The following is a 22,671-nucleotide window of genomic DNA, read 5'->3' on the forward strand; positions in this document are numbered from 1 at the left end:
ATATCTGCTTAATCAGGCTTAATATAATCAGTGTCCTGATCAGGACTCAGGATCAGGAGTAGTCTAATAACTTATTTCCCATAATACTGAAATTATAATATAAAGTACTTTGTATTTGAGTGGACATGCTGATGTTTTTAAATGGGTTTCTATTAAACCCAGAGATGGTTGGGTGGGGTATTACACATCAAGACTCTTCTGCATTGGCTGAACTTTTCTAACCTGGTGGTGCATCCATATTTTATATAATGTACAGTTAATAAGCACATTACAGTCTCCTACACATCTGTCTGCAGTTGTCTTGCATTGTGAATAATCTAGGCATTTATGAGTAGGAAGAGTAACGTGCAACCTAAAAAGATATCAATCCTAAAAAGTCAAAGGGAACCTATTTTGTTTCAGTGCTGTTATAGTGTTCGATGTTCACACAACTGATTTTATTTATTTAAACATGGCCAGAGGCTCACATGAGCTCTGGTTTTGGCTCTGCATGATGTCAGTGAGAGTGGGTCTTCATAATGTGGTCATCTGGCGCACACAGACGTGAGTACAGAACCACCTCCTACCTGGCCTAGCTGTAGAAAAATAAAAGTAAAGCTGGAAATGAGCAAAATAGGCTCTCTTTAAGGGTTGCCTGGTAAACAAGATAATGCCAAAATGCTTTTTAAATCCATGTATTTAAAGGGGGCATAACTTTTTATGTTGTTATTTTTTTTAAGAATATTTGGTATTTCTACAAACTCACACAAAGAAAAATAAAACCATCTTCATGACATTCACAATGAATGATCAGCGTTGGTCTGCAGCATCAAAACAGGTGAAGCAGTTCCACTGTTTGGCAAAAAGATATACCTGAATGAGCCAACAGAGCCACAAGCAGAGCATGCTGTTCATGCAGTCCTCGTAGTTTGTTGTATGTAACAAATGTTACAATTAGTTTAATCAAATACCAAGTGGCCACTACTATAGAGGGGTAGTCATAAATTGACTTTAAGACCAACTTGAATCCAGTAAGACAAAATCACTTGTGGGTTACCAGGTGTAGGGCTGCTCAATTAATCGAATTTTAATCACGATTACGATCTGGGCTTTCAACGATCATTAAAAATGACTGAGCCGATTATTAGCCCCTCCCTCATTTATCCGCGACACCTTAAAGGCCGGTGTTGTGCCAAAAAGTGATTGTCTGCCAAAAACTGATTTCCGGTATTTGCCAAAAAGCGATTGCTCATATTTAAAGTGCTATAAGTAACTTGTTGGGCTATAATATGTTAAACATATGTCAAATGCATCCCTTATGGATGACATAAAGTCATCTTGAGCCACAAACAACATTCGTGTAGCAAGATACAAGCCGCAATCAGTTTTTGGCAGCGACTTTTATATAACCTTTATTTATGCAGTAAAAAAAATCTCATTAACATTAAAAATGTATTTTGTAAGAGTAAGTTGCCCAACAGGACAGCAGAAATGGCAGCAAATATTACAATAGTTCTGTAAAAATATTTTAAGTGGGGATAAAGGACCGGATTGGTTATAATGTAAGTACAAGTTGTAAAGATACTTAAAAAACAGATAATTTTTTAATTCTTTATGTAACCCCTTTGTATCCCCTGTTCACCGAAGTCTATTTACGAACATACGTAAAGATATTACACATAAAAAATACACAGAAACACTGGAAATCACTTTTTGGCAGACAATCACTTTTTGGCACAACACCGGTCCGTGAAAATATTGTCGGGCATAAACCGGTCCGTGGCGCAAAAAAGGTTGGAGACCGCTGATTAAGAGGACCCGAGGGAAGCTCAGAAAGCTAAGCAGAAGTTATTTGGAGAGTGACTGCCGTTGGTTGAAAAGAGTTAAAAAAAAAAAAAAAACTTCAGTGGTGTTGCACACTATTTTATATTATTTTTTTAAAGTCATTGTTAACCCTTTAAAGCCGGTCAGAGCAGCACGCTCCGTTTTGCGTAACTATTTTTAAATCCCTGTAGAACCTGAACCGTGTAAGCTAGCACAATAATTTGTTTTGCATATGAAACCGGAGGAGTTGTACTTACATCTGATGCCATCAGCTTGTCCTCGGTCACGGTTTCGTTCCACATATAGCTTTGCAAAAACTGCATAAAAAGCGGTTGCAGGAACAAAAACATAATATTCCAGAAACACGCTTTGCCGTTCCTATCAGCTGTTCGTAACACTTCCCACAGTGAAATGATGCACATGCTGTTTTCTTTGCAAATTTGCATCATAGGATTGTTTTTTGTTTTTCCTGCAGTATATAAAAATTGCTGTATCTCCAAAATAAAACTATGAAGACACTCAAAATAAATTTCCTGTGGTGGGAAACTATTTTTTGCAACTTTATTGTATTTAAAGTTTTGAGGGATAAACCTCTTAAATTTCTCCAAGTAGAAATATATGTAAACAAAACAAAAGCGATTTTCAATTTTTTTTGTAGTTTATTGCACTTTTTTGCAATTTATGTAATTACTATGCACTTAATGCATACATATTATTAAAATATGGGCTATAACAGTTGTATTGATGTATAGCAACTTGAAATGCTCCCACAAATGGCACTACAGCATGTAAAAAAAATAAATAAAAATAATATAAGCTCTGGTGGACTTGGTTCTATAGTAGGTCTTAAAGGGTTAAATAAATATCGTCAAATAATCGTGATCTCAATTTCAGTGAAAATAATCGTGATTATCATTTTTGCCATAATCGAGCAGCCCTAACCAGGTGTATATTTCATGTTGCCTTTTTGCATTTCAGTGCAAGATAGTTTCTGTTTTATATACAACAGGACTGTTGCAATATCAGATTTCTATTTCATGATTGCTGTGGTAACAAAAAAGTTGCAATATCTATCATAATAATAACAGTAATGGTAATAATAATTACAGCAATAATACTATCAGTCAGATTCATCTGGAACTTTGTTTTATGTATGCATTTAAAGTCAAAATAAATATACATCGAGCTGATGAGACTTTTACTGAAACTGTACAAAAACAATAAAAAGCCATCATATCAGAGCTCTACACTCTTTTTGCAACATGTTCATCAGAGATTTTACATTATAAGGAAGATATATGGAACGAAAGTTTGGAATACTGAAATCTCCACACAAGATTAAAAATCAGCTTGTATATATTACCATAAATCATTAACATGTAACTCTAATTTATGACAGATGAACACTGTTTCAGTGTGTTTGGCTGTGTAAAAAGATGAAAACAATATGGGAAAAGGGTCAAAGAAATCCCAACAGAATCAACGCTTTGTTTCTCACCAACAGAATATAGTTATAATAAAAACATATATGTTGGTAAACATCAGTCTTTTCAATCCAAAAAGCTATTGTCGTTATTTAAAAAAATCACAGATCAAATGTTACCTGCAGGATAAGACAAGTGATGGCGAACCTTCCAGTGCGAGGAATAATATAAACATTAAAGGAAGAAGGCTCAGTCAGAGTACTTCTTTAAACCAAGCGTCTTTGGCTATAAGTCCTCAACTGAGGATTTAATTTTATGCAAATTGTTTTGGATTTAGAGGAACGCTGTGTTGTTTGGCTTTTTGTGTCTGTTGTTCATCAGTTACTTTTTCTGTTTATATGGATCTTTTGACAACTATTTACTACAACTATGATATTGTCATATGTGCAACAATGACACAGTATTTTAGTTTTAATTTCATGGTTAAATGGCGACATCCTCACTGTGTAAGAAACATTGATGCTTACCATATTACGGATGTTATTTTATGGACTGTCATGTCAGAGGTTTTGAAAATGCTTTAGAGAATATTTCCTGAATTAAAATTGTTCTACATCCCATATTTGTAACATACTAGCTTTATTATGTGGTGATGATACAGTTTTCTTTATAACATAGCCCTTTTCAGGAACAGCGTAACATAGTGATTTGCAGTATAACAAGGCCATAATAGGTACAAATAAAACAATTCTTTTGTGTAAAATTCTTTTGTGTCCGTCTTCTTATTTTACCATGTGTCTGTTATTGCAGACACATGAACTAACTGGCATGCAGTCTGTTTCTGTTTCTGTTGCTCTTTCTCCATACTTTAAACTTTTTCAGCTCAACCAACATCTGGACCCCCTTCGGTTCACTTACCAGCAGTGCTCTGGAGTTAAGGAAACCATCATCTACCTGCTCAATCATGTCTACCTCCATCTAGACCAGCTGGCAAGCACTGTGAGGGTTGTGTTTTTTTACTTTTCCAGTGCATTCAGTACCATCAGGCCTGAAAGCGATGGAGGTACATGCCTCTCACATGTCCTGGATTGTTGATTACCTGACAGGAAAATCACAACATGTGCGCTTTCAGCATTGTGTGTCTCACAAGGTGATCAGCAACATTGGGCGACCACAAGGGACTGTCCTCTCCCCTTTATTATTCTCCCTCTACACCGAGGACTACAGTCGCTGAACAGAGCCCTTCAATCTTCAGAAGTTTTCTGATGACTCTACAGTGGTTGGATGCATTGGTGACGGTGATGAGACAGAGTACTGGACTGTGGTTTACTGCTTTGTTACATGGTGCGAGCAGAATCATCTGCAGCGTGACAAAGACCAAGGAATCTATTGTGGACATTCGGAGGACCAGGAAACCTGTCACCCTGTTTCAATCCAGGTGGTCGATTTGGGCATTGTGGAGGACTATAACTACCTCGGAGTACACACTGATAATAACCTGGACTGAATTTAAAAAACCCTGGACACTGCAGGAAAGGCCAGAGTCCTCTCTATTTTGTGAAGCAGCTGAGGTCTTTTAACATCTGTCAGACAATGTTCAGGATTTTCTATGAGTCTGTTGTGGCCAGAGCCATCCTGCATGCTGTTGCATGCTGGGGAAGCCGGTTGAGGGTCGCAGATGCCAACAGATTCAATAAACTGACCTGCAAGGCCAGTAATGTTATGGGGACGGAGCTGGACTTCCTTACGGTGGTATCGGGGAGGTGAATGCTGTCCAAGATAAGGACAATGCTGGACAATACCTCACAACCAATTCCTGATGTGCTGGCCAGTCACAGGAGCATGCTCAGTGAGAGACTAAGATTAGTGCACCACTGGACGACATAGGAACCTATTTTGACAAATTGCTGCCCCTCCCTGAGCCTGGTTCTGCCAGAGGTTGGTTCCAGTTTAAATTGAGTTTTCCTTTCCCACTGTTGCCAAAGTGCTTGTCTGAGGGTCATTTGATTGTTTGGGTTTCTCTGTATTATTGTAGGGTCTCCTTACAGTATTAAGTGGCTTTAGGTAACTGTTGTTTGTGATCTGGTGATATATAAAAGGAAGTGAATTGAACTGAAATTGAAATCCATCAAACAAATTTAGATCCTGAAGATGTTTCTTTGCCATTTAAACTTTCATAACGACATGCACTAAAGTCAGGGTTCATGGATGCTTTTTCATCATTTGTTGCTTCATTGCCAACTTTCTTTTGGCACAAGACGAATGTCCCTTTTATCCAGCTGCTTTAGCAGCTTGTGTCTGGTGCTCATCCTGAGGACACCCACTGAGTAATACCCTGTCCATTTGGATTCAGGCTTAAGTTAGTCACTGATCTTGTCGTCTTATCCAAAAAGAGTAATAGGCGTCGTAAACCAGGCTGGTTATTATTTATACTATTACACTGACCCACTGTTTCTAAGGTCCCGTAAAATGAATTTTAATAATTTGATTTCTTTTAAAATAATGCAAATAATGTTCAAAGAAAAAGTTTAAGTTACTCCCAGACTGTGTACAAAGGTTTTTTTCAGTGCAGGAGAGTAAATAATGTAATTTCACTGTATAAAAAGCAAAGAGACTAAATAAAAATATATATTTCTGCTGGGGTTATATATTTTGAGGGTTACGTGTGAGAATATTGTAGCTCATCTCTTTGTTGATGAGGTCTAAACATTTATTTTTCATATACAGTTATATACTTTGTCAATGAAAGACTGGTGTGCAGTTAAACTTTCGTACTACAAATTATCTAAAGTTTAATGGTAAACTGATCTTATTGGTAGACTGTTTGATGGTGCAGGGTAAGGGGCACTACGTCATTAGTTTCAGGTCTTCAGATGAGCTACGCACAGCCCTGTTGGCTGGAGGAAGTATTTCCGTGCTTTTGGGTACAGGTTTCGGCGCGTTTGCAGCCGTCTGATGCGGCGAAATAGTACAAACGGGGTATTTCAGTGGTCCTGTCCACCGATGTGACAGCCTGCCGGAGCTCCGAGTAGAGGCGGGAATGGAGCGGAGCGAGGCGGACGAGAATGAGAGCAGTTCATCCCAACAAAACACGATGTGGAAACAGCTTCAAGCCAAAGCCAAGCCGCTGCTCAGCCCCAAGCTGGGCGCCAGAGAGCCAGAAGACAAGAAGGAGCGAGGCATGTGGATGTTCAAGAAGATGAAGCGGAAGGAAAATGTCGTCCTGGACCGGGTAATCTCCTCCTCGCAGCCCGACCTGCTCTTCTCCTCTCCGGATGATGTGGACATTAAGGAGGCACAGCTCTGCGGCAAAGCAGTCGGCCGGGACAAGCTGCAGTTTTCGATCAAGCACAAGTCCACCAGCCCAAACAAACCCACGGTGTCTCAGCTGGTGCAGTCCCACCACAAGAGCTCCTCTCTGGGGTCTGCGTGCCTGGAGAGGCTGGCCGAGCCTCCGGACGGCGATGGCGGGGGCGACGCAGCAACAGCTGCCGCAGCGGAGAAGACACATCTGGAGAGCAGTGAGGATCAGCTGGTGAGCTCCTGCCTCGATGATTTGGGTTTTCAAATGAATATATGTCTGAGAGAGCCAGTTCTGTAACTATTAGATTAGCCCTCATTCATACTGGCAGGTTAACTATCACAAGTTTTGAGTGTGTGAGCGGAAACAAGCAAGTACATGACAAGATTTGTAACGCGATAAGTGTCAAATGGCATATGCGTCAAAATCTGATAGGTTAACAGATAATGACAAAATAAAAAACTGTTCCGTGATCTCCATTTTACATCACATTACTGTGTTTTAAGTAGTTAAGAGTAGTCATTGTATAAAGTATTTAATTATTGTGTGGTATTCTTATCAGAGAGAGCCCTACCCAGCCAACGTGTGTATATGGGCCCCACCTGGTTTTTGCTTGGGCTGGATGGGTACCATGTGGGCATGGGCTCAAACTGGGCTTTTTGTATGGGGCCTACTTGGGTTTTTCACATTAAACCCATATGGGCAATCCCAAGTGGGCACTTTTAGTAGGTCCTAGCTGGGTCAAACATGGGAAACACTTAACTTGGTCCAAAATGGGAAACACACGTAGGACCCACTTGGGTTTTCCACCTGGGATAGACATGGGCAAACACAGTAATTTAAGGATAGGCTGTTGTTATGTGCCCCAGGTTGGGCAAAGTGAGGTAATCAATATATTTTTTAGCACTGATGACACAGGTGGGGCCCACCTAATCAAACTATATGGTTGTGGATGTGGATGGTTATAACCATCAGAGTACGAAGAAGCACCAAGCAATCACAGGGTACAAGAACTCCCCTTTAACAGGAAGAGATCTCAGGAGATTTAGTTGGTTGAGGGTGAGGGAAAAGACAGGAACAAAGATGAGTGTAGCAATCAATGTTGGTCAAGTTACTTGAAAAAAGTAATCAGTAACTAATTACTGATTACTTCCCCCAAAAGCAATCCCTGTCATGAACCGAAGTTCCGAGCGCAGGCAGGACCCAGTAGCAGAACACACACACTAGGGTAGGAGCGAATAAAGAAAGTAATTTTTATTGCAACTAAAGGTGTCCTGTGAGGGTAGCCTGAAAAACAACGTATGGAACCAGAAGAAACCGAGGGACCGCGCAGGGAACGCCGAGAGCGGGGCTGTGAGAGGCTGTAAAACAAAAAGAGAGACAGATTACTGGGGTGCGGAAAAAAGGCAGCATACGAGGGAAGGTGGAGTGTGCGTCTCACGGTGATAGCCGGGCCGAGTGAACCAGAGGGGGGTGGAGCTCCAAAAGGGGTCAAGACGGCGAAGCTGATGGTGAACCAAATCTCAGGCGGACAGGTGGACAGGCAGGTGGCTCGTAAACAAAAACACGCCGAGTTGTGATCGCTGAGAGGCGACTACGGACTGGCGTGGAGCAGCAGGTAGGGCAGGATTAAATAGTCCACCTGATGATCGCCTGGGATGGGATGCAGGTGTGGGGTTAGCAGCCACGCTCGTGGGCGTGGACATCCCAGCAGCACCCCGGACGCCGGGCCGCGGACCATGACAATCCCGTTACTTTACTGATTACTTATTGTCAAAAGTAATTAATTACTTAGATTTACAACCTGAATAGGTGATAAAGCGATAGATCTTTCAGCCCAATTCTACTTTTTCTGCATAATCCATCATACAAAATGTAATCAAATGGAAAAGTCTCTTTTTAAAACTTGTTTTATTAGTTTTAATCTTTTAAAAAAATTAATTATATGCAACATTCTCTGACTGGGAGAAATTTGTTTAACATTTAAACCTATTTTCTGCACATTCCAGCACATAAAATAAAATATTTTTTTGTGTTTACACTCACTCTTTAAAATAGATGCAAGTAAAACACAGCAGAAAATAAATAAAATCAAAGACTCAGCGATCCTGTTGCTCTATTTTCACCTGTAAAGCAGGAGTGGGGTAGGCGGAGGTTTGCCCTGGTGCAGGTGTGCCGCAGCCGCTTCGCTGACTGACATTGGAGGTATATAAAATGCAGCATGGGCTACTGATGCATAAATAACTTTAAAAAAAAAAAGACTCATGATGCAACATTTAGTTAGAATAAAGTGGGACCTCCTTTGTGCTTTTATTAAATAGTTAGACCTGTAAATATACATTGTCCACAGACAGTTAAATAGAATAGAATTAGCTTATATTAGTCTCCGCTTGTGGAAGTTAGCATTATTCGTCTTCTGTTGTGCATTTTTGTTGTGCAGATTTAAAAAATAAAATTATTTACATTGTAATAAATAAGTTAAAATATTTGAAAATAATATTAAATAATAGCCATAACCCATAAACTGTGATAATACTCCCAATAAGGGGCTCTGTTTTCATGTAGACTTCTTGTATTTTGAAGGCCTATGAGAGAAATAGATTTCTAGGTCACTTGACAAATACCCACCCATCAGCACGCCATAAGTGAGTGGCATCACTTTAGACTGAATTTACAAAAGTAATATCACATCTCTCATTTAGATCTCTCTCAAATCCTTGCTGGGATCCAGACAACTTTGGCTTCTCTGGGAAAATGATCCCTGTCTTCCCTCCTCTATGAGCTCTATAAACACACGGAAATGATGTTGAGTTTCATTTTGGTCCCTAATAAAGTGAAAAATATAAATAAAGCAGAACATCTTTAGGACTGACCTGCTTCTCATATTTCTGTCACCTTTTTGCTTCTCATACCTGATTTCAAAAACCAAGATGGCAAATCAGTCAGCTAATTGGAGATAAAGTATCTGAAATTCAGGAGCGGGGCCACGCCTCCAAACACGCTCCTTCCGGTTCTCATCTGTATATGTTCCCCCAGTTCTACAAGCTGTTTGTTCTCGTTTACGTGCCCCACCGTCCCTCCCTCCCCGTTTTACTTCTTTAACTTCTTCACTTCTCTAGCCGGACAGGGCCCACCCAGTCCCCTTTGAGGCCTTCCCTAAACCGCAGCTCAATTCATGTCCAAGTCATTCACCTTTATCTACTAAAACGCTATCAAACCTCAAATGAGGACGTGGGCCTAGCAAGTGAAATGCTTTAAATTGGGACGTCACTGTGGTCACATCACACTTTTAAATGAACTGACACTATCACACTAACATCTGCTAAGAACGCTGCTGTTATTTTTGAGAAAACATTTCATTTTGAATTTCACATTTCAAAGCTCACCCAGTTTGTTTCTTTCATGTCAGAAGCATTGCAAAATTTCTGTCTATAATTGTTCTGGTAATGTGTGTCTGCTGTAATGAATATAAGGGCATGTGTTTGACTCTGTGTTTTTATGTTTGAATGTGTGATTCAACAGTGAAGCACTTTGTAACTGTGTATTTTTAAAAAGTGCTATACAAATAATATTATTGCTATTGTTGTATGTGATGACTTGGGAGTGAGAATGGATTGGCTAGAGAGAGGTGCGCCTGGCAGCCTGGTAGCTAGTCAATAGTAACATGTCTAAGTGGACTAAATCAGTAACTCAATGAACCCCAATAAACACATTTGTGTGTCCTCCAAAGTCACACACAAATCATTTTAACATTTGTAAATCTTAGTTTACCATTTGGATCATATTACCCTGCCTACTGTGGTCTGTGTGGTTCCTTGTGCAAGATAGACTCCAAAGTCTCATTTACTTATCCATGTATGTTGAAATTAATATAGTCATTGCAGATAAGAAAAGATTATTGGTAAATCAGATGCTAATGGTTTTCCTTCCCTTTATATATACACTGTTCCACGGACAGATGCTCATTGGTCAAAGGTCAGAGCATGCACAGTTAATCCTTGTGAGCCAAAAGCTCAGGTTTCAAACTGTATTTTTTCTAATCTCATGATTAGTGGATGAATATCACACACACAAGCTCTACCACCTTCTGTTTGCAAGGGGGAGAAATTTTTCTCACGAGAAAGGTGTTCTTAAAGGGCAAGGAGCTAAAACAGGAGGGTTCCTTACTAGGAACTCAGAAATTCTTACTTCAAATGAAACTCACTATTAGTACAAGATTAATAATTAATAAAGCGCTGGATGGACCGAATCAAGGATGATATGAAGGCTGTGAATGTTACACCAGAAGACGCCCTCGATAGGAAGAAGTGGAGGAAGGCATGCAAGATAGCGGACCCTGCGTCGGGTGATATAAACCGCTAGGAAGAAGAAGAAGAGTACAAGATTAATAATTGCTTATTTTAAAATCTGAATTATGCAAATCTCCATTACTACAGTGCAAGAATTAAAAAAAGGGGGCCTGGTTAGATTTTGTGGAGCTGTGTGGGTGTATGTGTGTGTGGTGCTGCTCTCTCGAGGACCCTGCTGCCACTCCTTTTCTCCACCTGGGGTCACTCAACAAAAAGCCCTCCGACATTATAAAGGCGAGATGAGGTCCACGTGCGAGGGTTGTTGCTGGGTGTCTGTCCTGCTCCGTTCACACAGAGTTTTGTTTTTGGAGCACTGTGGATTCCTTTTGTGGATACATGTGAATAGTGTGATCCTGTGGGCAACAGAAGTGCCACTTACTGAGTTTGAGCTGTTTGAGCAACAACACTTGCATTAAGGTGCGTTATGTTGTTGTAAGGTACAAAGAGCAGCCGACTAAGGGAAACCAATCCCCTCAGTAAATGTACCAGCTTCTCAGAACAAGACTAGCTTATGTTGACTCTCCTGTGTGTGCAAGTGAACTGAAGCATGAGAGGACAAGAGTGAAACCGGACTGGCTCTCTATCAGCTAATGTGATACTCATTCTTGTCACACTGTTAGCAGAGGGACTTCAGGGTATTTGTTCAGTTGCTACTGTGCTACGATATATGTATCATTTATATCTGCCCTGGCTCAAGCTAAAAAAAGATCATAATGTCACTTTAGATTAAGGTTGGTCGATTTGATTAAAGGGTGAATACTGCAGGATATCTCTCTCACTGAGGAATTGTTTCTAGTTGAAAACCTTTCATTAATAACAAGTATGATTAGAATTGAATCATACTTTATTAATCTTATCTGTTATTAACCTCTGTCTCTGTTCCACAGCATGTTTTTTTTTCCTGTCTTCCTTCTCTCACTCCAGCTGGTTGTGGCAGATGGCCCCGCCCCTCCGAGAGCCTGGTTCTGTCAGAGGTTTCTTCCTGTTAAAAGGGAGTTTTTCCTTCCTACTGTTGCCAAAGTGCTTGCTCATAGGGGGTCATATGATTGTTGGGTTTCTCTCTGTATGTTTTATTGTAGGGTAATCTTACAATATAAAGCGTCTTAAGGCGACTGTTGTTGTGATTTCACGCTGTATAAATAAAATTGAATTGAATTAAATAAGACATAACAGCATCTGTTAGCAGAGTTCATAAATGTAGGATATATTTAACCTGTTGCAGCTGTGTGTTTGCAGGCTACAGACTGGTATTTTGTCAGTATTCGGTTCAAAGTATTCAACGTGCATGTTTTTACATGAGCATGTCTCCACCATGATTTCAGGGTAAATGCTGGTGCTTTCACTAAAGTTTTAAGGCTTAATTTTTGGCCTTGTCTTTTTAAATCCAGCACTATTGGAATTGACATTCAATATTATTACCAGCCTATTTGTGTAGTTTTATCTCTGAATAATGTTTGAGTGCTTGGCTGTGAGACTTTTTAGTCTTACGTATATTAGTTTAGAGCTGTGCTTTGTGGCCTTAATTTGGTCTGTGACCTTAAGACACCTCTTGTGGTGTTTTCCCTTAGTGTACCTCTTAGTACAGCCATCAGTCAGGCTTATCCACCAGGGAAGGATTACAGGCAAGCCAACCAGGATGATTCTTCACCTTGCTCCCTCCCACTCATGCACTGCTGCTTCTTTCATTCAGCCTCCTCACCTCCTCTACTGCACCTGCTCCTTTTCAGCTGCCACACTTTTCATGGGAGAAACATTTTTGGTTTTTGAAGTTTGTGCATCTGCCAGGGTAGAATTGCTTCAGAAGTATCCTCAGAGTCCCGGCCTTTGGAGCTTCTCTGTCAGAGTTGCCCTCCCCTCACTCCACCTTTTACCTCCTTTCCTGTATAATCTTCCCGTGACTGCTCGACCCTGGATCGCTTTCTTTGTGAGGCCTCAGTGGCAGAATCCCGTCTAGCGATCCTGGGGTTACTCCGCTGTGCCTCTAGGGATGACTTTTTCCCCCTCATCTCCTCATGTGGACGGCTGCTGTCGGTGAGCTGTTTGAATATGTGCTTCAGTATGTGCGCCATTGTGGATTCTAGTGATGGGATTTCCGGCTCTTTTTAGAGATCCGGCTCTTTCGGTTCGGCTCACTAAAAAGAGCCGGCTCTTTCGGCTCCGAACCAGCTCTTCGGGTTGTTTTTTTGCTTTAATTAATTTATTATTAACAATAATATAAAATTATGCACAAAAGGAATTACTAACGTAAAAAAAAAGTTGGTTTTATTTATATATGTGCGGTGGCCCCTAGAGACAAAACACGTACAAACTCCAAAACACATTTCTAGCATGAACTGAACTTCCAAAGCAGAGCTACTAGATCACTTAAATTACACAATTGAAAGCATGTGTGTATTGTTTGTGTATTTATACACAGGCACTCATATATATTCAAATAATTTAAAAAAAAGTTCATTTACCTGTTACTACCACACACCAAATCCGGTCGTTGGTACTTGCTGGCTTGTGTAGCCACTAGGTAACAAAAGCTCAACACTGCGCCCAGCATCCTGGAGCACTTCTGTTGTCTTTTGTACGTGTTTTGAGTTTTTATGTGCTTCAGAGTTCGTACGTGATTTGAAGTTTGTATGTGCTTTGTCTGTAGGGGCCACCGTAAATATACTTTTATTTATTCACTCCACATAAAATTTAATAAATAAATCATATAATACAAAAATCAACTATTCACATTTCAACTTTTAACTATTTAATTTTTCAGCTTTTTCCTTTTACAAATTTAAAGTGAAACAACACAAAACACTGCAAACCACAACACAATTAAACATAAATTAAAATATGAAAACAAAAAGAAGATGCACATTCTCTGTCAAATGGGCCTGCATGAATAAACTTTCAGAATCCTTTATCATCCGCAACTAAAAATAGTTGTGGATGATTACTATACCTTTCTAATGTGACGTTGTTGTCCCTGGCTCTTTCTCTCTCTCTCCCTCTGGCTCTGTTCCTGTGCTACTGAGTGTAACTACCGCCCCTCCCCCCTCTTCCCAGCGTAAAGCACAAGGCTCCGTGCAGAGTGAAGCGGAAAAAAGTGCGAGAGAGAGGCTGAGAGAAAGAAAGCAAAAACCCACGTGACGACTCGCGATAAGGAGCCGGCTCGGGTCGTTCACATCAAAGACCCGGCTCTAAGAGCCATTTCGTTCACGAACGACCCATCACTAGTGGATTCCAGCATTAATACCATCACTTGTTTTTATCCACCTTTCTTTCAGCTCTGTGATTGTGTTTTTTTCTGTGTTTTTGTGGGAATATTAATATTAGTAATAATTCTGACTAGCATTCATTATGTCAATTATTGACTATTTGGGGCAATTGACTTTGAAAAATGAAACAAATAAGGAGAAAGAAACTGGTTCTGAATAATATGATGAGATGAGCTGTGACTCAGGCAGAGACCCAGGCAGTTAGTATTAAGTAATTGTTGGAGAAGCTCGATAGGAACGATACCAGCCACCTGACCAGTGTTACAGACCACTCACCTAAAGAGAGCTCCCTGACAGCTGCAGTCGCTTAAAGCAGACATGAAGGGACTAGAAATACAACCAAACATTTGTCCTGGTCTCATACTCCCCAGATCCCAGTCAGGGCCAAGGATAAACACTGAGGCAACACAGGACAATCCCAGAAGTCCGGCGTCTATGCCCTGGTGTGAGAGATGCTTGATGATGGTTTTAATCTTGTGGGTAACTGGTTTACGCTCCACTAGATATGTCATTTCTCAAAAACAGGAGATAGTAATAATAGTAAGAATTCTGGCTAGCATTTTTAAACTTGAGATTAGCTGCACATTTTCTTGCGTTTAGATTTGCTTGACTGTGTTCCTGGGCATTCAGGTTATTGCAGCATTTATACTGCTGCAAATAGCACAACATTTGGTGGTTCTGCTACCCAGGAAGCAGCCTCATAATTCACAAATCTGCTGTGTGTGTTAGGGGTTACTGAGCGTACGTGAGAAACTGCGTTTGTATGCATTTCTGTGCACACACTCACAGGTGCAACCATTTACTTGGTCACTTTAACCACACAGCGTTGACAACCACGCGATGATGTTAGAGCTCACATATTGAACGCGGCTATAACTTTACTGAATATGAAAGAGTACAACTCACACATTTTCACACGTTTCCTCAGTCCAGCTACTTTGTAGGCGCCGTGAAAAAAAAGTGTAAAGTGAACTCCTTTAGCTCATCTGTGTTCTCTTTGTTGAATCGGGTTTGTTCTCAGCCTTTTAGTTACTGTATTGATCACACAGTCTGTATAAGCAGGGATATTTATGTTATCGGGGACATTAGGTTAAGCCAACATGTTATGGAGGGCTCTGCTGTGGACATGAAGGAGATATAGTGCTGAAGATATTTCCTACCTTGAGTTTTCTGTTGTTTTATTGGATTCATTTTCAGCTTCATGTGACGGTACCTGTAAGCACCATTTAAAAGGTGTCCTATAAACTTACAGTACACACAAAGATTAGATTATTAGCAGTGCCGGGGCATTACAAAGAAGTGTTATACTGTAATTCCATTATATTTTTCTGTAACTCTATGATGTGAAACGTTATTATTAGTAAAAAAAATTCATTAATCACATTACAGTTATTAAACAGTTGAACAGTAATAAGTTGTTCAATTATTTATATAATCCGCAGAGAGAGAAAAAAAATTAAATTAGCCTTTTGACAAACAAAACTGCGCAACAATGAAACTGTTATGGGGAAACAAAATTAGGAGGGCACCCTAGGGTAGACCCAGAACTTATTGGCTTTAACCCTATAACGCCCTTCGTTTCATATTTGATACATGAGTTTCAGAGACCTCTATCTCCTCAACATGATCAATACTTGTCATCATTTCAAAATGTTATGGACAAAACTCTTTCTTTTTTTAATCTAAAATTACCATTGTTGCTAACAAAAACTTGCCAAAAACCAATCCATCCATCCATCCATTCGCTTCCGCTTATCCTTTTCAGGGTCGCCGGGGGTGCTGGAGCCTAGACCAGCTGTCATAGGGCGAGAGGCGGGGTACACCCTGGACAGGTCCCCAGTCTGTCGCAGGGCTAACAAACAGAGACAGACAACCATTCGCGTTCACATTCACTCCTATGGGCAATTTAGACTAATCAATTAACCTATCCCCACAAACTGCATGTCTTTGGACACTATGATCGGACATGTCTTTGCCGATCATACACAACATGATATAGCAAAAAAAAATGTGGATTTTGTTTTAAGGGTTAATAAACATCTTAGCTCCAAAATAAATCCGAATTTTCTGGCTATTTTTTGATGGGTTGAGTTTTAAAGGGTTAAAATGACCTGGGGGCCTCCAGGGAGAAATTGGAAAATGTTGCTGTATTTTCCCATTTTCTTCGCATAAGTGCAAGAAGGTGAATGGGTGCATTGACGACGCCTCACAGGTTTATTAGTAGGACGATATTGCTGATCATAGCTGTTTGCCCGACAGACTGTATTAACATTCATAACAGTTGATAAATAAAAATGAAAAAGTAAAGAAACAATGTTAAAGAGTGTTTCTTTGACGTTGCATAGTTTGTCCACCAAAGGGCACTCCCTGTTGCCAATATGTTTGTAATGCTACAAACACAACAACCAGCTGAGCACAATTGGGTAAACAGAGCGTAAACAAGGACATAACTGCACACATCAAATGGTAGGGAACTTTGTTTATGGTTTTTGTGTCTGAAAGAAAAAAATTTAGATTTTTAAATGATCAGATATTTGTATTAATGTCAAAATATTGCCTATAGTGGTTGGGTTCTATATGGCAGTCGTTACCATATAACTTTACTGATGACAATCCAGAGTTTTGTCGAACAAACCTTCTTTTTTACACATTACAGATCAAACTCTTGTCTGCTTGACAATCAGTAACTGAAAGACTTTCAGATTCATTCAGAGTGAAAATGATGACGGATGTGGTCAGAACCAAAGTGTTATTAAGAACAAAGACAAGCAGTGCTGTTATTGTTATCTATGCGATGTTAATTCATTCTAATAGAAATATTACACGAGGTTCCTCCTGAGGTAGTTAGTTTAAATTTGGGGTGAAATCTCCTAAAACCAAGAAGTAGCCATTCTACTACTTTCAGTTAAAGTGAGTATACTCATGTCATCAGAGATGCATTACTACAGACCTTCATACTTGATTATAAAATTAAAATTAATTAGTGAGCTTATAAGTGTATAACAGTAGTGATATAGTAATATAATAGCAATTGTCATGATAGGCTTACTTTACACTAACATCTGCATTACTTTAGATAAAATACTGTATTACAAAAATATGATATCTGTCTGTAGATGTGATGTAGAGGTGAGTGTTTAAACATGGACGTCCAGTCCTAAAATAGGCATGTATCGGTGTAGCTGGGGGTGTTCCCAGCTTGGCGCTTTGCTTCCTGATTTAGTACCACAGGACATTTAAGCCTTTCTTAAGCTGCTTGTTAATTCTGGCAGAACGTGTTAGTCATATAATGTAAACATCCTGATTCAGCCTCGGACTGGGTTTGTGCACTTTTTGGCCTCCATACTCATCTGTTTTGTCTTTCATACCGGCCAAAGTGATAGGCTGCAGGGTGTGCAAAGACGTTTTAATGCTGGGTCACAATGAAGCAGTAAAACCTGTGAGCTGTTGCAATGAAAGCCAAAGTAACACCGCAATAGATGGTTGCTGTTGACTGCCAAGATGAGAGATAACAAACAGCTTCACACAAGAGATGTGACTGGTGCATTTTCTAAGAGTCTTCATACCACAGATTTTCTCCAGTCACGCTTTAAAAGCAAAAGTACAATCACCAATGCCACCAAGTGTAAAACTGGCATGAATTCTCACAACTCAAAGGAACAGACATTGGGAATACACTTAATTATTGTTTGTTTGTCTGGGTGTTTAGTAAGTAGCTGAGGCTAGAATCCACTTAGCTTAGCATAATAGTTGAAACAGGGGAAACTGTTGAGGCTTGCGAAAAGATTTCCATATCATTGCATATTCAGTACTGGTGTGGGCTTTGAGCTATGAGTGTGCTTGTTGCCAAATGCAGCGGTATGATTGGTCAGATCTGTTTATCTGAAAAATCAAGCATGACTCCAAAAAAATAAATGCTGCAAATTAATTCTGCAAGAGTTCATGGCCGGTGTAAATGGCTACATTTTATAATAACTACAATAACTGAGAAAAAATTTTATTACACAAAATATTTGCATGAGTTTCAAGTGTTTGGTGTGTAAAGGTCATTAGCTCTTCTGATGCCCAAGGTTTTAAAAGATGATAATAACATGCAAAAGGCTACATTACCAGTGATCCAGTACTTTGATCTGGATCACAGAAAGAATAAAAAATGGACATTTCAGTTTCTGGATCTGAACCCAAAGCCAACGTGGAAGTGCATTAAAGCTGGATTCTGGAAGACATACTGTCTTCCTGTATATTCCTCTAGGCTGTAAACAGACATCTGGTCCTACAGAAGTCAGTGGGAAAACGGCCCTTGGATTTAACCTCTCCAAACACTTTCCCGATGAGTTTATGTGCTCAGTGACTCATTTTGGGGCACACAGTCAATCACTTCCAGCATTGTGAGGTAATTTTAGAGAAAGCCAGGTGATAATAACCCAGAGCTACCTCTGTAGATTACATTTTACACAAGACTGTCCTTTGTACATGACCTGCACATGCTTGTGTTAACCCACACAAATAGTGGGCTCTCATAATGAGTTAAAAAAGAGGCACTCATTCCTAATGTAAACAGGACATGAAACATGGAGCCAAATCCAGACAAGAAAGGCTTAGTATGCAATGTAACCTTATCATGAACGCAACCACTGACAAATGAGCAAAAGGAGGTCTGCATTTCATTCGCTATTCAAAATATATACATAGAAAAACACATACAGTTTATAAGGTAACATAGACTTTGTTTTCTTCTTTGGATGTTCGCTGCCTTTTGGTCGATTCTCTGACAAAATGAACCCACACTGATCTGGGAATAGTTAGAAGGTCAGAGTTAAGTGGTTTGACAAACAACAAGAAAAAGCGATGTCCTGCGAAACTGGACTGAAAGCGAGTGAAAGAGCAGCCAGTGTCTAAAGAAAGACTTTGAAAGACGTTCAGAAAGCTCATGTAAAGATATGAGGAGTGGCTCAAGACTCAGGCACAGTAATTTTACAGTACGTAAAATTGACACAGGAAACTTTATACTCAGACGAGTTGCCTGCTGGTTGGATTTTATCTCTTCATATGTCTTACCCTACTTGTTACATGCAGCTATGGGTGGAGACTAGGCTACATAAGACTTTAACAGCCCTCCTCCAACAATCCAGCCTCCACACAGACAGCTTGACACACTCAGCCTCCTCATGTTACACAGGATAGTCTCACTCACTTTATTATCATGTTTTCTGTTTCCGCCAGTGGAATTTCCACAGCTTGCCAGAGCAGAACTTGGCACACTTCAGAAGTTTCACCCTCAGAAAGCAAGCCTGTGTTTCATAATTTGTCTACCGGATTTATAGCTGGGCAGGAAAGCTGTAAGACTTGATGCTGTAAAGCTTTAAAAGTGGTTTATAATTTATGTTGTTACATCACTGCATCAATATAAAATCACACTTTTACCACAGTTTTTTTTGTAAATGTATATTTACATAGTCTTGACTTAAGGTCTTAACTCAGTCACCTTATTTCACCCTCGCTAAAACACAATATGCGAAACCTTCCACCATTAAAAAACCCCCAAAAAACTCTAACCACAAAATCCTAATTTCAAACTATAGTCACAAAATCTCTGACTTATTTGACAAAATTCTTTCTATTCACAGTTTGCTGCAAAATTCAAAGCTGTATCTTACAGCTTTGAAACTCTGAAGCTGTGTGCTACTTCATAATTATGTTTGACAAGACTTCGACTAGCCAAACTAATAAAAAAAACTGATGGTTTGATTTTATTGTACTTTTACTGAATTTATTTTATCCCTTTGCTCTGTGTTAGAGATTTATCTTTAAAGAACAGAAACTCACTCAATCAAATTAAGTGGTCAAACGAGCTGATTGGTGAACCACAGCTCAACCTAGCATCCCTGTACAGCGCTGAGTTGCAGCGCTCTGCTGGTTCAGGTTTTTTTGATGACTCACTCTCTTTGCATAGTGATTTTCAGTTTCTTCCTCTTCTTTCTGGTCCCAAAGTGTAGAACAATAAGGTGTTGGCTTGATGTTCTCTTGTGGCCGCTGGGCTGCTCCCATGGTGGCCCTCTGTGGCCTGGACATCTCCCTTATCGGGGGGGAGGGCTCTGCCGGGTGGTCTGGGACCCTGGGACCCTGTTTTCAACTCGTATTAGAGGGGTGGTTTTGTCTCTAACAGGTACTGGAGTTGGCGATACATTGTGCATTTCTATTTGTTTCTATCTCCCCGTATCTCTCCTCTACCGCACCACCACCTCCTCTTTTTGCTCTCTTGCCTATAAATGTGATAACTGAAGTAACACAAATAGAAATAAATAAATATTGAAGATTCACAAAAGAAAGAGGAGGCTATAGAGATTCTATATAGCTGTTCTTGCAAAAGCAACATTTGTTTGGTACCACAATACATTCAGATCACAATTCTGATTACAAAAGCTGCCAGACTTGACAGGATATTTAAAAAAAAAGAAATCTAGCACCTGTTTACTGAATTAAATAAAACAGACAATTAGAAAACTTAGATCACAAACTTGTCTGTAGCCAATTTTCTTTCTGCAGTGTGCAGTTTTTTTCCATTTTATATCATAAATGTAGATATTTTGGTATTTTACAGTGTTTTTCACAGTGTTGTCAAACTGAACCATTAATGAAGACAAATCAAGAAGTTACTCAAAAATCAAAATTAGTTTCAGCTGTCACTACATTATTCAATATATTGCAATGCAAAAATTTATTGTAAGTAGTCTGTGAATATGTGTACAGTACAGTACACATGCTCAGTTTGTTTTCCAGTGAGTCCACTGTAAGGAGCTCATATATAATATCATATTGTAGAAATATTGATCAGAGCATCTCTCTGAGTGGAAGTGCTTGTGTTGACAGGATGCTGCTCTCCCAGCAGAGTAGTTGTGTTACATTTGCAGTGATGGATGCAGATTGATGTTTCATTGTCAGTGATTGCTTACATACATGTTTTCAATGAAGTGTCTTAGCTTTAATATTGCATGGAAATAATTCCAGCAATTAAAAATAAGATGAGTTATACCACCTGTATGGTGTTTTAAGAACACCTAAGAATTAAATGACTCACTGCACATTACATTACATTATCTAATGCGTAAAGTTTTACTGACAGTGGTGAACCCATGGTTGTATTGTGTGTCTCTGTAGTTGTTTTGTGCCTTTCAGTTGTGGATTAGTGACTGAACTCAATAAGCGAATCGTTGCAGGCAGATGCAAACTGGTGGAAGACACAAACATGAGACTGGGTCAGTCTTTAGCATCATTTTAATCATTTATCAGTGCAGGAGCTGGAAAGATGAGGCTTTCTGATGCTGAGAAACTCTTTAATCTTTTACTTCCTGTTTTGATCTTTTCAATGGCTTTACCAGCATTAAGGAAGGGTTTTGTTTTAGTGATGCATAGTGATACCATAACAAAACTGCAGCATGTCACGACACACAGCCAATGCAGGGACCACAAATGAGGTTTATATATCTGTCATTTAGTGTCTCTTTGTATGTAAGTTTTTATAGTCATTTATTGTCTCTAGTTGTGTCGTTCTTATATTAATCTCCCTGATCACAGACTCTGAAACATGTCCCACTGACCCATGGACTGAGCTCCATCTGTGGTCTTTGTAAATATCCATGTATAGTTGATTTTGGCGTGGCAGAGTGCAGATGTCTGTGACAGTTCCACTTTCAATATGTGTAGAAATGTTCAATGAAGTTAAACGGTCCTGTCTCGCAGAAACTGTATAACAGGTATTAAAGCAGCGTTAGGCCACTCGTGCCCATGCTGTTACTTATATTCTGTTTCTGCATTGCCACAGAGGTGATCATATTGCAACCGCAATGAAAGTTTTAGGAAATGGAAAAAAATTTGCACCTCAGCACTGTGATCAGATAGGAGGAAGGTTCTTTCATGTAATTTCCTGTTAGTAATCACCCCTGGGACAAGATACCAAGCTGAATTAGACACTTTGGTCAGAGGAAGTGTGTAAGCTTAGATGTAGATAGCTACCATGAGTTAGTGAAACTACACTTCAGTGACAGGCTGGAAGAGACTTCTCATAAAAAATGTTGGTGAGTTTAAAGTCAGGATGTGGCTGAGAGGGCTTTTGTAGAGAAGCAGTTTATTGCATGTATTTAATGCATTCATTTGTGCTAACAGGGAATGGGTACTTCATGTCCTTCGGGGTTTTCTTCTGACCAAGCTCGGTCGGGGATGTACAAGCTGGAGATCGAGCTGAAAAGAGGACACAACCTGGCTGTCCGAGACAGAGGAGGTGCAGTGACATCTGTAGTTAATTGCATTTTTCAGCTCTTGCTTTTATGCATGTGTGATAGCTTTATTTGTCTATTTTTATTCGTCGATGTAGGAACAAGTGATCCATATGTCAAGTTCAAGCTTGCTGGCAAAGAGGTTTTTAGGAGCAAAATCATCCATAAAAACCTCAACCCAGTGTGGGATGAGAAGACGACCTTAATCATTGACAGTCTGAATGAACCTCTGTATGTCAAGGTAAAGACTTAGAACTAACA

At 39.7% G+C, this 22,671-nt stretch overlaps 1 protein-coding gene across 3 annotated transcripts in view; it reads left to right on the forward strand.

The window, feature by feature from the left end:
• The first annotated feature begins 6,108 nt into the window (after positions 1 to 6,108).
• The window catches only part of mctp1b (multiple C2 domains, transmembrane 1b), a 37,379-nt gene continuing 20,816 nt past the window's right edge, over positions 6,109 to 22,671 (forward strand). For all 3 annotated transcript variants that reach the window (XM_080873703.1, XM_080873704.1, XM_080873705.1), the window contains exons 1-3: positions 6,109 to 6,762; positions 22,301 to 22,415; positions 22,509 to 22,651. In XM_080873703.1, coding sequence (XP_080729829.1) covers positions 6,268 to 6,762; positions 22,301 to 22,415; positions 22,509 to 22,651 — 753 coding nt within the window. In that variant the 5' untranslated portion in view covers positions 6,109 to 6,267. The remainder of the gene's footprint in view (positions 6,763 to 22,300; positions 22,416 to 22,508; positions 22,652 to 22,671) is intronic.

Source organism: Rhamphochromis sp. 'chilingali', assembly GCF_963969265.1.
Source record: "Rhamphochromis sp. 'chilingali' genome assembly, chromosome: 2".
NCBI lineage: Eukaryota > Metazoa > Chordata > Actinopteri > Cichliformes > Cichlidae > Rhamphochromis > Rhamphochromis sp. 'chilingali'.